Source organism: Delphinus delphis, chromosome 3, assembly GCF_949987515.2.
Source record: "Delphinus delphis chromosome 3, mDelDel1.2, whole genome shotgun sequence".
NCBI lineage: Eukaryota > Metazoa > Chordata > Mammalia > Artiodactyla > Delphinidae > Delphinus > Delphinus delphis.
The window spans coordinates 110,160,599-110,178,595 of record NC_082685.1 but is presented as its reverse complement, the minus strand read 5'-3'; the positions used below and the strand labels follow the sequence as shown (position 1 = coordinate 110,178,595).

Below are 17,997 nucleotides of genomic sequence, written 5' to 3'. Positions count from 1 at the left end.
TTGACATTGATCTTAGCAATATTTTTTGATATGTTTCCTCAGGCAGAGGAAGCAAAAGCAAAAATAAACAAATGGGACTACATCAAACTAAAAAGCACAGCAAGAGAACTATCAACAAAATGAAAAGACTGCCTACTGAATGGGACAAGATATTTGCTAATGAAATACCTGATAAGAGGTTAATATCCAAAATATATAAAGAAATCACACAACTGAACATCAAAAACAACAACAACAAAAAACCATACAACTTACTTAAAAAATGGGCAGAGGATCTGAATAGGCACTTTTTCCAAAGAAGACATTCAAGTAGCCAACGGGCTCATGAAAAATGCTCAACATCACTCATCATCAGGAAAATGCAAATCAAAACCACAATGAGGTATCACCTCACACCTGTCAGAATGGCTAGTATCAAAAAGACAACAATAATAAGTGTTGGTGAGGATGTGGAGGAAAGGGAACCCTTATGTACTGTTGGTGGGAATGTAAATTGGTGCCACCACTATGGAAAACATTATGGAGGTTCCTCAAAAAATTAAAAATAGAATTATCATATGATCCAGCAATTCCACTCCATAAATCCAGCAATATTTATCTGAAGAAAATGAAACATGAATACAAAAAGATATCTGCACCCCTATGTTCATTACAGCATTATTTACAATAGCCAAGATATGGAATCAACCTACACACACACACATATGCACAATGGAATTTTACTCAGCCATAAAAAAGAATGAAATCTTGCCATTTGTGACAACATGCGTAGACCTAGAGGTTATTATGCTAAAGTGAAATAAGTCAGAGAAAGAAAACTACTGTATAATTTCACTTATATGTGGAATCTAAAAAACAAAACACATGAACAAACAAGATAAAAACAGAGTTATAGACACAGAGAACAAAGAGGTCATTGCCAGAAGAGAGGGGAATGGAGAGAGGAGAGAAATAAGTGAGGGAGATTAAGAGGCACAAGCTTCTAGTTGCATAATAAATGAGTCAGAGGTATGAAATGTTCAGTGTGGAGAATATAGTCAGTGATGATATAATATCTTTGTATGGTGACAGATGGTAACCAGAGTTACTATAGTGATCATTTTGAAATGTATAGAAATATTGAATCACCACGTTATGTACCAGGAACTAACATAGTGTTATAGGTCAGTTATACTTAAAAAACAAACAAACAAACAGACTTTTAGAGAAAGAGATCAGCTTTGTTGTTACCAGAGGCAAGGAGCGAGGGAATTGGATGGAGGTGGTCAAAAGGTACAAACTCCCAGTTATAAAATAAACAAGTACTAGGGATGTAATGTACAACATGATAAATATAATTAGCTTTATGAAAGTTCTTAGGTGAGTAAATCCTAAGCATTCTCATCACAAGGAAAAATGTTTTCTTTTCCTTTTATTTCATATCTATATGAGATGATGGATGTTAATTAAATTTATTGTAATCATTTCATGATGTATATAAGTCAAATTGTTAAGCTGTACACCTTAAACTTATACAGTGTTCTATGTCAATTATATCTGAGTAAACTTGGAATAAAAAGAAGTAAATAATTTCTGGGTCAGATAAGATATCACAATGGAAATTCAAAAATCTTTTGAGATTAATAATAATAATGATGAAAATACTATATACCAACTTTTATGTGATGCATCAAAATCTTTGGTTAAAGAGAAATGCCTAGTCTTAAGTTATAGTAAAGGAGAAATATTAGAAACATTAGAAAGGGAGAAAGATAGAAATTAATGATATAAGAATCTATCTCAAGAAGGTAGAAAAATACTTGCTAACTAAACTCAAAGTTGAAAAAGCAAATAATAGAAAGCAGACATTTATGAAAAAGGAAACATCAATAAAGCCAAACTTTATTGAAAAGATTACCAAATTATAATGTCTGTCAATTTTTATAAAGATGAAGAACATAAAAAGGAGACACAAATGACCAATATCAGAATTGAAAAAATGGATACAATTTTAGATCTTACAGAAACTTAAAAGATCCTGAAAGAATACTATGAACAAATTTAATCCAATGATTTTTTAAAATTTAGGTTAAATATGTCAATTCTTAGAAAAATACAACATATCCAAAGTGACACAAAAAGAAATTTCAGGTAGTCACATAACTATTAAATAAATTAAACTGCTAATTAAAACCTTACCATAGAGAAGACTACAGGTGCAGATGACTTCACCAGTAAAGTCTACCAAGCACTCAAGAGAGAAATAATACAATCTTCTACAAACTCTTCCACAGAATAGTGAAGGAGAGAACACTTCCCAATTTGTTCTTTGAGGCAGCACAATGTTTTGTTTTTCTTTTTTGGTTTATCCTCAGCATTTACAAAACCAGACCCTGGGAAAGAACTAGGTCTGGGGACACATGCATGGTCTTAATATAGCAAATGTTTACCCTGCCCTGATTATTACAAGAGGCAGCACAATCTTGATACAAAAACCTGACAAGCACGTTGTAAGAAAGGATATTATAGGCCAATTATTCATGAACACAGGAGCAAAATTCCTAAACAAAATCCAGCTTTTTAATATAAAAAATATAATACATCACAACCATGTTGAAGTCATTTCAGGAGTTCAGGGTTGGTTTGACATCTGGAAATCAATCGTAATTCACCACATTAACAGAATAAAGAATATGGTCAATTTTGCATAAAAATTGTATAATAAAATTTAGCATTCATTCATTATTAAAAATGTCTCTTAATAAATAGGAATAGAAGGAAATCAGATAAAGTTTATCCTGAAAAGGAAGAAGTCTTTGGCACTCAACTCGGTATCAGTCTGTTCTTTCCTGGATCTAACTCAAATCTACTGAACCTTCTCCTTGACCAATTCTGAAAGGAGGAAGTGAGCTCCCCAGGTCATCAAGAAGTGTTTCTTCTCACTCTCAGATAAATCTGCTTGGGAAGCCAAGTAATAATCAGAAGGTTGCTTTGTGAGAATCAGAGGAGAATGAATAAGATCATGTTCATAGCCAATATCCATTAATTATGGAAAATTGATGTATACATCTTTGCATAGATGAGAACATTTGTGTTCCTGAGTAAGAAACACTTCTGAATTCTAGGGAGATCATTGGTCTTCTATTAAGGAAAATGGTTTCTTTACACTGAGTGTAATTTGAATACTTGGGCTATGACTTTACACATGCTAATATAGTTATTCTCTGATTCCTGTTGGCTGTGTTTTTCTTCTATTCCTTTGCTCCCATCCAATAATCAAGATATCCCCAAATACTTTGGGTTTCTCAGTGAGCCAGACTGATTTATTCATGTGTACGTTTTTTTCATATCCTGTGACATTTTCCTGGAATGAGCTTCCCATCCTTACACCACCACCACTCTTCATCCATTTGGCAAACTCCTATTTCCTCTTCAGAATCCAGTGCAAGTATCTTTCCTCTTGAGGTCTTCCCTTCTTTATGTTCTCACTGTATCTTGCCTATCTTCTGTAAATGAACTTACCACACTGTTTTAAAATGTTTAGTTCTGTCTCCCTGTTAGATTTTGAATTTCTTGAGAGAAGATTCTGTGTCTTTATATTTGTATTCCTAGTATTTAAACTCAATAAAATTTTATTAAATGAAGAAATAAATGAGAGAATGAATAAGTAAATGATTGAGTGAACCCACCTCAGTAGGCCTCTATCTTTTTATGATCAACATTTGGGTATTCTGCTAAGCACTCATGAACTCATTCTAATGAGTAATGAAAACTTCTCTGGTTGAGTACATTGAATTTACAATCAGTAATTAACTTTGAATTATAATTGCTTTTGTAATACTACTACAATGATGGGCATTCGAAATGCTGACTTTTCAGTTGCATGCTATAACCTTAATTTTTAATTTCGTTCTGCCTTTGTTAAGTTAAACAGAAGGGAGAAGGGGTAGAAGGAATTGAAAATTTCAAGGAATAAGTTTAATTAGATATGTAAAGGAGCCTGAAAAACATTAAAAATAAGATTCAGTTCAGAACCAAGATAAGGTATCAATTACTAATTGAGTTCAATACCAAAGCAAATAAGTGAGAGCAGAGTTACCAGGGAAATGGAGAAACCAGTTCTTCTCACCGCTTTCCAGCCATTTTCACTCACTGCATGTGTAGAAAATGAAATTGTTTTCAGCATCCTGGGGTAAACGGATGAGGATGCTTGCTACTGAAGACCAGTGGTCCAGGGGTTCTGGCTGCCCCAGGCTCGACTTGGTCATGGGTGAGATCTAAGGAGATCAGGATCTCAGCAGTCCATAAGCCCTTTGCGGATGACTACTGGGGAAACTCTGAAGTTTCAGAAAGGGGAGTTGAATGTACCTGCAAAGATTTATGGTCTTGGCTTTCAGCCTAACCTAACAAACTAAAAAGCGTTCAGGGTAAGCTAGAAAGGCAGGTACTAGTTAAGTTTCATAGCTAGGATTGTTTAGCCCAGTGATTTGCAACTCTGGATGCATAATGGAGTCACCTGGAAGCTCTTAAAACTTCCTACCCTAGTACGATTAAACTAGCGTCTCTGTGGGAAGGGGTATAGTGTGGCATCAGTATTTTTTAAAATCTCTCTACAGATGACTCTAAAATGTATCCAGAATTAAGGACCGCTAATATAAGCAGTGACTGATGATAAAAAAAATGATTGGTTAGGGACCTAAATTTTATCTCTGTATGTTTTTTATAAGTGCCTTAATTGAATACTTATGCTTAGTGGTTTTTTAGCATAGATTTTTGTTTGTGTTTTTATTGTTGTAGAAAAGTGTATAAGTCAGTCAATAGTTCTGTATTTATCTCAGTCTTGAACTTAAAGGCAAATATGCCTGCTGAATTGGTCAGGGATGGTAACACTGGAGGTTTTAAAACTAAGCCTTGAAGAGTAGATAGAATTTAAATATGCAGGAAAGGTAGATGAAGGTGGGGGATAAGAATTGTAAGTGGAAGAATGGCATGAGCACAGGGGAGGAGAAAGTGTAGGAAAATTCCAGGGAAGGGTGCTGCAGAGTCTGAGACAAAGGCCCAATGGCAATTGAAAGGGACAGCCAAAGCCAGCCATCTCTTGAGGGCATATGAGAGCAGTCCAAGGTGACCATCTTTCCAAACCTCTTTAGCCATTGAAAATGAACATGCCCAGGCTCCTTTGATCTCTAGTTCAAGGATTATATGGAGGACCTGATTACAGATCATGTTTTTTGAGTGTTAATTACATGCCAGGCACATTTTCTAAGCATTTCATGTGTATTAGCTAATTTAAATCTCACAGCAATCCCGTGAAGTAGGTTCTATTATGATTCCTGGTTTACAGATGAGTTAAATACAGCACAGTAGGCTGCTGGGGTTTTTTTGTGATCTCTCTATATTCACTACTTTCCCTTCATGGCCCTGACTCAGAGTTTCCGTGATATATTTACTGAACACAGAATTATCTAGTTAAAACAGAAATGTACCATGTAGGGATAGGGTGGAAGTGGGTACTTGGAAAGAAGGTCAGGTAGGGATCAGAGAGTTAAGTATTTTGAATTTATTTTTCTATAGATATAAGGAATTTACTGACGTTTTTGAGCAGGAAGTGGCATGATGAAAATTTTTAGTAAACTTGGTCTGGAAAGATAGGCAGGATGGATTGAGGGTGGGGGGAGGGCAGGAGGTAAACGTGATACTAGCTGACCAGTTAGGAAGCTAATGAAATAATCAAGGGGTGATGTGATAAAAAGCTAGGTCAAGGTAGTGATAGCAGTAACAGGGAAGGCACAGGTGCAAGGGCCATTATGAAGGTCCTGGTGAGTAGATAGTGAGCCTGAGGGACTGGGTGAGCCACAGGAGGTCTGGGGGCAATCCTGATAGGGGAAGGTAGGGAATTTCACTTTAGCTTTTTTTTTGACTTTGCAGGATATTGATTTATTCCACCCTGGGATGTGTTATTGTATTTGGTATCCTGACTTCAATTTTTAAACTTTATTTTGTATACATCCTTATTTTTGATACGGATGGCACTATTCATCTGTATGTTTTAATTTTACATTAATCCTTTACCTAGTAAGAGTAGGACATTGACCTTATTATTAGAATATGTAATTACTGTTATTTTTATTATTAATATATGTAGAATTATTAATAATATCATTATTTACTCTAGGTTATCAGACCAGAATGAAGAGGGCAAGACCAAGCAGAAGTGTATCATATCTGACCCCTCCTTTTCCATGGTAACAGTTCAACGGGAAGATAGTGGAATAACCTGGGAGACCAATTCAAGTAGGTCTTCCACTCCTTGGGCCTTGGAAGAAAGTCAGACCTCTGGTGTGTGTAGTCTGGAAGGGTCGACTCTGAAGTCTCCTCCAGGGAATGTTTCCTTTATTGTGGATGAAGTTAAAAAAGTTCGGAAAAGAAAGCCTAAGTCAAAGCATGGCTCACCATCATTGCGTCGGAAAGGCAACAAAAAAAGAAATTCTTTTGAATCCCAAGATGTTCCAGCAAACAAAACAAGTAATCCTTTAATTTCAGAAAGCCAGGAACTAAAGACCCAGAAAAAGAATTCATCTACTGGCATTTACGATAAGATGAGAAACAAGAAGACCACCTCAAATACACCTCCTATCACTGGAGCGATATACAAAGAACACAAACCGTTAGTGTTAAGGCCAGTTTACATAGGAACAGTACAATATAAAATTAAGATGTTTAATTCTGTTAAAGAAGAATTAATTCCTTTACAATTTTATGGAACATTGCCAAAGGGTTATGTAATTAAAGAAATACATTATAGGAAGGGGAAAGATGCGTCCATTAGTCTAGAGCCAGATTTGGGCAATCATGATTCTAATGTAGTTTCCAAAACAGGCAAATCAGTAGCCCAAAGCATAGACGATGATGAAGTAAAAGAGCTTGCTGCACCCTGGAGAGGTGCAGTTTCCAAAGGATCAAAGTCCCTGACCTCATTCAGTCATGAAGATCTAAAGAAAATTTACGCTGATTCTCCCTTAAGGGCTGCATCTACTACCAAGCACACACCTTCCTCTTATACAAGTAATGACACAGCAGAACAAGAAACACAGCTCAGCGCTCCACAGTCAGTGCCACAGCTGCCAGCTGATGAAGCAAAACCCCGTGAGATAGAGCCTTCCTCTCTTACACCCAATACATCTGCACCTGCGTTCCTGGAAACAGCAAAGGGAGAATCTGAGGCTGATTCACAAGAAATGGTAACTGCAGAGCATGACTCTTCAGTCTCACTGCCGTTAGTGGACGAGGTAAAGAGGGAAGACGTATCTTCTGCTGACCATTCCATTTCACTGGAGTCAGAGAAGGGTTCTCTGGAAACACTTTCACCAGGTCTGACAGCCTCTATCCAGGAAGATTTTGGCCCAGAGAGAGAAGAACTGGATCTGACTTCACCAGAAAGGGCAAAACCAGTCTCTGAACGACTGAACCCTCCTCATCTCGCTGTCAAAGGAGAGAAGGATGAAAACATGCCCGAGACATCCATTTCTCTTTCTGAACCTCTAGTGTTAGAGGAACCAGAGAAAGAAGAAATAGAAACGCCTCTACCAATATCTGCTACCCCTGAACCTGAAGATTCTAATTTAGTGGAAGAAGAGATCATAGAACTTGATTACCCAGAAAGTCCATCAGTTTCTGAGGAGCCCTTCCCACCACGCTTGGCCCCTGAAGTGGAGCAGAAAGAAGACGAGACCATTCTGCCATTACTGACGACATCAACACCTGAACATGTCACCTTATCTGAGGAAGAAAGAGAGGAAAATGAGTCTGTTTCTACTGATTCTGCTTTCATATCGGAGTATTCAGTCACACAGGATTTGAACTATGAACGAGAGAAGCAAGAAGTTGAGCCAGTTTCTTCACCTAATGTAAAACCTGTATCTGAACATGCAGTTTTGTCAGAAGAGGAGAATGATGAATTTGAGCCTTATTCCCCAGCTTCAACCTCTACATCTGTCTCACCATCCACAACTGAGAAGACTCCTGAATGCCAGTCCCCACTGTTTTCAACAGCTACAGCAGAGCACGTGGTCCTGTCCAGAGAAGAGGCTTCAGAAAATGGGCATTACACACCACATTCCACATCTGCTTCTGAATATTCAATTCCCTCACAGGCAACAAAAGAGTCACCAAAGAAAACAACTGACCATAAGTTCCCATTAACATCAAAAGGTGTGTCTGAGCCCCTGATTCCGTCAGAAGAAGAGAAGGAAGACACTAGGCTGTATTCCCCAGAGGTGGCCTCTGTATCTGAACATTCTCTCTCGCCATACACAACTGAGGGGACTTCTGAATGCCAGTCACCACTGCTTTCAACTGCTACATCTGAACACATGGTCCTATCAGAAGAAGAGAACCTAGGAAATGAGCATTTCACACCAGATTTAACACTGACCTCCCAATATGCAGTCCCGCCAAATGTAACACAGGAATCCCCAAAGAAAATAATTGGTGATGTCTCCCTGTTGAAATCAAAAGGTATTTCTGAGCACAAGACTCTGTTAGAAGAAGAGAAGGAGGACACCAGATTCTATCCCCCAGAGGTGGCCTCTGTATCTGAATGCTCTCTGCCACCATACACAACTGAGGGGACTCCTGAATGCCAGGCCCCACCACTTTCAGCCACCCCATCTGAACATGTGGTCCTCTCAGAAGAAGAGACAGTAGAGATGGAGTGGTACACACCCTCTTCCACCTCTGCGTCTGAATTTTCAGTACCGCCATATGCAACACTGGAGTCACAGGAGGAAGCAATTGTCCACAGATCCCCTTTAAATCTAAAAGATGCCTCCTCACCCATGAATTTCTCAGAAGAAGAGCAAGAAGACATTGGACCTTTTTCTCCAGACTCTGCATTTGTGTCAGAATTCTCATTTCCATCCTATGGAACTCAGGAGGCAGAGAAAAGAGAATTTGAGTGTGATTCTCCAATATGTTTAACATCACCATCTGAACACACGATTTTGTCAGATGAAGACACCGAAGAAGCTGAACTTTTTTCTCCAGATTCAGCATCACAAGCTTCCATCCCACCATATAGGATCCCAGAAACAAATAAGGAGGAAACTGAGCCTGATTCACTGTTAACTGCAATGGCTGTGTCAGGATATTCCTGCTTCTCAGAATCAGATGAGGAAGAAATTGCACCAACTGCTACACCTGTACCTGAGCATCTAAGTTCATCACAGAATCAAAGAACTGAAACTTCTCCTTTGGTGTCTGCACCTGAAGATTTGAGTTGGCTCCCTTCAACAAATGAGGGAGAGATTAAGCCAGATGCTCAAACAACATCAACAACTGTATCTGAATATCTCATTATGGCACAGAAGCAGAGAACTGGAGCATATTTAGAACCTGAGTCTGAAGACTTGATTCCGCCATGTTTAACCAGTGATTCAGAGAAGGGAGAAATTAAGACTAGTTCATCACTAGCTGCAACACCTGCACAATTGTCCATGGTAAAGGAAGAAACCAAACCTGTTTTGCCTGTATCTCAGTGTTCAGTTTCACCTGATTCAGTCCATGCAATTAAGAAAGAACAAGAACCCAAAACATCACTCACTCCAAAATCTGCAGATGAACAGATGGCTTTGTTAAAAGTTAAAAGTAAGGAAGAAATTGTGCCTGATTCTCAAGAAGCTATAGCACATGTATTACGGGATCAAGAAATGGAGCCTCAGCCTCCAAATGTTCCAGAGTCTGGGATGAAAGATTCAGTTCTGCCTGACTTGGTAGATGAGCCAAAGAAGGATGTCAAACCCAATTTAACTGTGACATCTGAACTAGAACAGAGAAGGTTGTCAGAGAATGAGCCTGAAGTAATAAAGCCATATTCACCTCTAAAGGAAACATCTTTATCTGGACCTGAGATTTGTGTTGCAGAAGTGCAACATGATTCTAAAATAACTGGTACACCTAGAGTGCTGCATTCAGCGTCACCAGGAGTGGAAAAGGAAGTTGAGCATGCACCACCCATATCAGAATTTTCAGCTTTGTCAGAAGACATAAAGAAAGAAATTGAACCCAGTTCTTCAATAACCACGACATCTGTAACAAAGCATGATTCAAGCTTAACCAAATTAGCAGAAGAAGAAATCCCAACAGATTTATCTCTTCCCACCCCTACAGAATATCCAGTCTTAACAAAAGTAGGAAAGAGTGAATTAGGAATTGGTTTGCCGCTTCAGATGGTAACATCTGTAGATAAGCATTCACTTCTTAAAGAAGAAGACAATGTAGCAATGAAAGCTAGTTCTTCTCCCGCTGAAACTGCTGCATCCCAACATCCGGCTTGGTCAGAAATAGGGAAAGAAATTAAATTTGATTTACCTGCAAGCATATCCTCTATACCAGAGCATTCTGTTTTGTCAAAGGTAGAAACTGAAGACATTAAACCTGGGTTGGCAGTAACCAAAACATTGTCTTCTCAGCATTCAGATATATCAAAGGAAGCAAGGGTGGAAAACAAACAAGATCTTCCATTTTCTACAGTCTTCGACTCTGAATATTTGGATGTGTCACAGAAAAAAAATTCTATTTCTGCCTCAGAGATGTCAGGACCTGACCATGTGCTTTCGCTCAACCTAGGTGGTGAGATAAAGAAAACAGAAACTGAACTTCCTTCCTCACAGAACGTGTCACCTGCACTCAAATATATAGTTACAAAAGGCAAAAATGAGCAAACAGCAAGTTCTTTTCCTGAGTTAGAATATTTAGCATCAGAAGATTTAGCTTCAACGTTACCAACCCTCTGTGGTGATAAGAGCAAACAGGCAATGGAGACACCTTCTGTAGTTCAGGGAGATTTCCTGTCAGAAAATCAAGATCTTGCTCTGGCACAGCTGTCTTTGGAACCTGAGAAGGAAGACAAGCCACATCAAGTATCAGAATTACCAAATTCTGGCTCTGAATTCACTGGTGGTTTAGGTAGGCAAAGTGAATCCATAGATACAAAACAAATAAAATTTCCCATAACTGAAACAGGGGATTCTGCCTTAGAAAAGGGCCTAGCTGAACTTAGAAGCAGAGGAGAAGGAAAAGAAGAAAACAGGGGACTTCATGTGTCAACTACAGTGCCTGAAATTTCAGAGGTTTCATCATGCCTTAGGGAGGAACCTCAGATTCAAGAAATTAAAGCTTTCTCTCCTAAGGTAGTTAGCTTAGGATCAAGGGAAGCATTTACCTCTCTAGTTGAAGGAGACAACCCAGAAGAACTTCAGCCACACACTTTTTCTTTAAAAGGATTATCAGGAGAGTTGAACCATTCAGTTGACTTTAAAAAAGAAGGAAAACAAGAAATAAGCCTGTTACTGCCAACAGGAAATTTGAAGGCACAAGTGACAGATAATACTGTAACTAAATTAAATGAAGAAACTGACCAACCAAATTCATTTCATGTACCCCAGAGTATAACAGAGCCATCAAAGATTGCTTCTTCTGACCTCCCTGTGGAAGAAGAGAAGCCTGAAAAAGAACTTCATTCAGACCAAGCTGTTAAATTACCTGACGTAAACAGATCTTTTGCAGATAAACAAGATATGGGTATTAAACAATTTTTGTCTATGAAAGAAAATTTGTCTTTGGAAGAATCAAAATCATTTATGACAACTGAGCCTACAGATGTCAAAGAAACACACATGAAAGAGGCCCTTATTTCTCCAAAGGATGAAAATTGGATGCTGAAAAAGCCAGAGAGAGACTTGGCAAGTCACCATGAAGAAAGAGTCCCTGGATCTGTGCCGTTGGGTTCCTCTGGTACCAGTGATCTGATGACAGGGCAGCTCAAGCCTGCTGTGTCAGAGAAAGACCACGCAACTGAAATCAGAAGGCAAATTCTGCCACATTCTGCAGAAGAATCTCACTTATCATTACAAGAACCAGTGTCTACTCTCGATACCTCTAGTGGTAACATAGAGACCTTAGCAACTAAAACTTATTCTTCTGAAGAAATAAAGCTGGCCCCCAAACCAAAATCTTTAGTTCCAGCTGGAAATGTGGAGAGAAATGAAGCAGAAGGGAAGCAGACCCTTTCTTTAGTGGGAAGTGAAAGTTTGGTATCGGAGAAAGCAAACACAGAATTTTCCAGGCCTTGCAAAGAAGACAGCTGGGAAGAAATCAAAACACCATCTGAAAGAATCTTCCAGAAACCAGTGTCTGGCCCATCAACAGAAGAGGTCAAATCAGAAACTCTTCCCTCTCTTGCCAAAGCAGCCCATTTCCTGGCAGAAGAGGCAGAACTTGCACTGGGCAATGAAAAAGAAGCACACAGGCGTATATCTCCCTTACCTGGAGAAGAATCAAAAGTGGTTCAGTCAGAGGTTGTAGATGATGCTGAGAGAGGGAAACCAGCATCTGAAGTGAAAACACCCACACAAATAAAACCCCTCTCCTCAACCCAAGAAAATGAAGAACCTCAACCCCCAGAGTCACCTGAGGTCATACAAAAGCCGCCCAAGCAGCAGAAGGCAGTGGAGCCAGGCCTCTCTGAGGAAAAGGGAAAGAAAGGAATTTCATCTTTCACATCGTGGTTGTCCAGTTTATTTTTACAGTCAAGCACTCCAGATAACACAGTTGCTGAAAAAGAAGATTTAGAAGCTCAGCCAAGCCCATCTGTAGAAAAAGCAGTGACTGTAATAGAGCCTAGAGGTCCTGCTCCAGCTGACGTTCATGCAAATGAGAATCCAGCGGATCATCTGTTGCTAGAGGCCAAACCTGAAACTGCTGCAGAATCCACAGGTTCTTTAGTTAAATCTGGTGAAGGTCAAGACTTTAAAGAAAAACCCACATTGTTATCAAATGTAGAAGTTTTGCCACAGCCAAAATCCAACTTTGAGGCATCTAGTGAAGATTATGGGAAGAAAGAAGTCCTAGACTATTCAGAGGAAATGGACCTAAACTCAGTAGTTACTTCTGCTGATGGTGAGGGACATCTTAGAATTCAATCTTATTCTCCCATGGGTGAGAAATCCATTATGGAAGAAGCCAAAAATGCTGCTTGTCTTCATATCACTGATGGTAAAAGACCCCAGATGCCAGAAATCTCCCCTCCATCTAAATGGAATATTTCTATCCTTAAAGAAGAGCCAGGAAGTGATCAAAAAGAAAAATCACTCTTTTTATTTGATGCAATAGATAAGGTGCCACAACAGCCCAAATCAGCTTCATCTAGCTTTGCAAGTAAAAATATCACAGAGGAATCAGAGGAGCTGCAGTCAATAATTTTGCCAGTAGAAGAATCTAAAGACAGTTTAATTGATCTTGGTGAAGACAGACTAGAGAAAGAGATGCCAAAACCTACTTCCTTGAAAATTTCTGAAGAGGAAATAAAACTCAGATCTGTTAGCCCAACTGAGGAGAAAGGTAACTTGGGAATGAGATCATATTCCTTGGAAGAAAAGAAGGTGGTGGCAGAAAAACAAGAAACGGTGGCCCCATTAGAGCTTAGAGGTAATAATGAAATAGGGAAGGCACAAATTACACACGGATCTAGCCCTATTAAATTGGAAGAACCAAAAGCTGCTACTGCGCTGCAGCAAGTCTATCAAAATGATGACCACAAAGAAAGATACAAAATTATTGAGGAGGGTAAAGGAGAAGAAAAAGAAGAGCCGTCACATGCATTTTTAGAAGGAAAAGAGCAGCAGGAAATTCAGCCTTATTCCATGAATATAGCCAGGCATATGCCTGAAGAGTCAGATATCTCTTTCAGTCATTCTTTGGGTGAAACTCAACCATTTTCATTAGTTAAAACTACAGAAATTACTGAAAAATCAGAAACCATGATCTCAGAGGCTCACCCAGAAATCAGGGAAACAAAGGCAGTAGGAACCCAACCACATCCATTAGAAGAACGTAAAGTTTTGGTGGAGAAAACCAGGACTTTCCTTCCAGTAGATCTTCCTTATCATGATGAAATAAATGATCACTCTTTACCGAAGGAAGGAAATCTGGTATTGGACAAGTCAAGCAGGGATGTGGTAAGTCACAATGAAGAAAAGGGACAGGTCACAGCGTCAGAGCTGCCAAAAGGTGGCTCAGTAGATACCACAAAAGAAAGTAAACAAAGATCTCCATCTAAAGAATCTGAAAGGATTTTAGATCCATGGTCAGAATTGACTCCAGAGAGGCATATGGTCCATACTATTCAAACATCTCAAGATCAAGCATCTGAAATGTCTGAACAATCTGTTCTTGTTTCAAAGCACCACTTGGAAGCTGTGGAAGACGCCCATGTAAATGAACCACGCTCTTCAGTGAGCAGCAACTATGCTCAATTTATAACTAATGCAAGAACAATCAGTATTGATGAGATGATTTCCAAGGAGCCTGAAGACACATATGTAAGAGATGAAGAATTTACAGTGACTAGTAAGCCAGCTGGACTTTCAGAAGAGCAAAAGAGTGCCTTCAGTATCATTTCTGAAGGTTGTGAGATATTGAACATTCATGCTCCTGCATTTATTTCTTCAGTTGATGAGGAAGAAAGTGAACAAATCCAAGATAAGTTAGAATATTTGGAAGAGAAGGCCTCCTTTAAGCCTATACCCTTCCATGATGAGAGTGAGGCAGTTGCTTGCTATAAAACATTACAGAGTAAGTTAGAAGATTCTGATAAAAAAGTTACACCATCGAAAGAAGACCAAAAAAAGGAAACTCATACAACCAAAGAGGAGATATCCACAGATTCAGAAACTGGTGATTTAGCCTTTAATCAGCCTGAAATTCCCAGTGAAGAGGATTATTTTGAAAAATATACATTGATTGATTATAACATCTCCCCAGACCCAGAAAAACAGAGAACTCCATGGAAATTAAATGTTGAAGGAGAGCTGTCAAAGGAAGTTCCAGGAGAAACTGTCTCTCTCCCAGAACGTTCAGAGGAAAGTGCCCTAGAATATGAATATGAATTGGTGAAATTAGATGAAAGTTTTTATGGACTAGAAAAGGACTACAGCAAATTATCTGACCCAGAGACCCAAAAGTCTTCGGTTATCCAAAAATCAGCTGACAGAGATGCTCCAAAGAGCATAAATAGAGATGTGGACGCAAAGTCACCTGGGATGCCTTTATTTGATGAAGAGGAAGGAGTTTTGTCACGAACCCAGATATTTCCTACCACTGCTAAAGCCATTAATCCTGAACTTCTGGAGGAGCCACCCGCACTGGCATTTTTATATAAAGATCTGTATGAAGAAGCAGTTGGAGAGAAAAAGGAAGAAGGGGAGGCAGCTTCTGAAGGTGACAGTGTGAATTCTGAAGCATCATTTCCAAGCAGAAATTCTGACACTGATGATGGAACAGGAATATATTTTGAGAAGTACATACTCAAAGATGACATTCTCCATGACACATCTGTAACTGAAAAGGACCAAGGCCAAGGTCTAGAAGAAAAGCCAGTTGGTAAGGATGATTCATACCAATCAATAATTGAAGAAGGGGAAATTTGGGGGAGGTTTGAAACTATTTGCGGGGAGGAGAGTCTGGAAGAGAAACAGAAAGCAGCTTACAGGGAAGGAGAATCAGTAGGCCACGTGGAGGCTCTTGACAGTGTAGCTATGCAGAGGAAAGCTTCCATCACCGAGGAAGTCAGAGTGGTTACCCAGAGGGTAAGCTATGCGGTTCCATTTGAAGACACTCATCATGTCCTGGAGAGAGTAGATGAAATGAGCAGCCAGACTAATGAAGCAGCAAATGCAAATCCAGAGGTCAGTCTGAATGTCCCAGTACAAGTGTCCTTCCCAGAGGAAGAATTTGCATCTGGTGCAACTTGTGTTCAAGAAACACTGCAAGAAGAACCTCAAATAATGGTTCCGCCTGAGCTGAGTGAAGACCGGCTCTGCAGTAGCCCTGTTCAGGATGAGTATGAATTTGCTGAATCCCTGAATTACGAAGTGGTTACTCAAGACACTCTATCAGAAGAACTGTATTCAGAATCCACCCCTGAAGATGTGTTATCTCGTGGAAAGGAATCCTCTGAACATGTCAGTGAAAATGAATTTGTGAGTGAGGTGGAACAAAGTAAGTCTGCTGAACAGGAAGAGTTGGACAGAGAGATGACAGAACAAGACCAGTTATCATCAGAGTTGGTAACCGAGAAGGAACAAAAGGAATTGAAAAAGTCCCAGATTGACACATATTGCCACACATGTAAAAGCCCAATTTCTGCTGTTGACAAGCTGTTTGGTACCCACAAAGACCATGAGGTTTCAACGCTTGATACAGCTATAAGTGCTATAAAGGTAAATAGATTTTAAAGCATACAAGTGTGTAATCGTACATAGATGTTTAATTGACTTTCTCATTTTCTCAATTTTAAAAAATGACCAATATTTGATACACTCATCTTTAGGCATAATAGTCTGAAAAAAACTAAGCATATTTCCCTAGTTATTTAGTTAAAATCACTTTGACAAACATTTATTGGGTACATAGTATGTGCCAGGTATTTTTCTAGATTCTGGAGATACCAGGATAAATAACATGGGGCATTGCCTTTGAGAGATCTTATGACAGTAGCCCTTAACATTATCTTAAAAAGGCAAATAATTTTAAATTTAAAAATATGCACTTGAGCATAAAGCACAATTTATTTTCTGTTATCTACAATATCATCCTTTAAAAATACACATTTACATTATACTAAGCAATTTTATTGCAAGTTTTATAAAATACTCAAGACAGTAAGACATTTTAAATTTTGGTTTTCTCCACATTTCTTCTTTATTTATAAAATTGATGTTAGAAATGGAAAACTTTTGCATTCCTTCTGGCTATTTCTATAGACTCCCAATGTTAGAAAGTTAGTCGCAACATATATCCTTATGTATGTGATTATACGTATTCTACTCCCTCAGAGATACTATTGGAAATCAAACATTTAGTCTTTAAGATTCTCATCTACCTTTCAGTAGCCTTCTAACTGGAATCTCCACCCTTACCTCATCAATGTATTCTCCATATAGTAGCCAGAATCATCTAAAATTGCAAGTAATAGCAAGAATTGAGCACTTACTGTGGGCCAGGCAATGTGTTAAGGTCTTTGTATACAAGATATCTTTTAATCCATATGACAACCCTGTCATTGTCATCGATTTGCAGATAATGACATGGGCTCAGATAGTTTAAGTCCAAGGTCATAGAAGACAGCACTAGGACTAGTACCCAGGTCTGTCTGATGCTAGAGCTCATGCCCTTGACTGTGTATCCATGTTGCTCTGCTTAGTGCCTTCCTAATGGTAGCAATTTTCAATACGATTATTCAGTTAGGTCACTGATAAATGATTGTCAGGCTCATTTTGATTCAGCAGGAAAACATATTAGAATCTTGGCTTTTTTTTTTTTTTCCCTGGAAAAGTAATCCTTCTCAACTGATATGATATTGGTTTTATATCTCCAGGGTGAAATTTTGTTGAAACTTTACCCGGTCAAGTTTGGGGTAGGGCATGGGTCAATTTCTTTTTGGAATCTCAGGCATTGGGATGCATCAACACCAGTGAAATATGCCCCATTCTTTGATGATGCTTGGTTTTGTTAACTAACAACTACTGGGTACTGTCAGTAGAAAGAAGACTAGATTTTCTTTAGCTTTCTTATTTATGTTTTGTTTATCTCCATGAGTTTTAGAAATTAAAAAAATAATTCTAAGTACTGTTAATTTAAAACAAATTTCAAAAGCAGGGAGATATGATGTCTCCTGCTTTAAAACCATTTTTAAAGCAGGAGACATCCTTCTCCATATAGTATGAAGAGAAAGTGGAAAACAAATTGACTAAGCCAGAGACTTGCTTCGTTCATTAAATCAACTGTGAAGATTGAGTTGGTTGGCACATTTTAAAAATTAAATTTAAAAAATTGTCACTTGAGAATTCTCTAGCATCTTGTGAGTAGGCCATTTGTGATTATTCAGGAACTGATGGCTGCATTTGTAGATTATCCAGGTCCTGGCTTCTCCCCACCACTCCATCCCCTCTGTGGTGCCTT

The 17,997-nt window shown here is 38.7% G+C and overlaps 1 protein-coding gene and 1 non-coding gene across 2 annotated transcripts in view; one reads left to right on the top strand and one right to left on the bottom strand.

Moving 5' to 3' along the window:
• CMYA5 (cardiomyopathy associated 5) overlaps window positions 1–17,997 on the top strand; it is a 105,721-nt gene that overhangs the window by 36,865 nt on the left and 50,859 nt on the right. Inside the window, exon 2 of the mRNA XM_060009238.1 lies at window positions 6,155–16,256. Within this exon, the coding sequence (XP_059865221.1) occupies window positions 6,155–16,256 (10,102 nt within the window). The remainder of the gene's footprint in view (window positions 1–6,154; window positions 16,257–17,997) is intronic.
• Window positions 2,343–2,471, bottom strand: LOC132423764 (small nucleolar RNA SNORA72). The gene has a single exon (XR_009519072.1). It is a non-coding gene; the product is annotated as a small nucleolar RNA SNORA72 (small nucleolar RNA).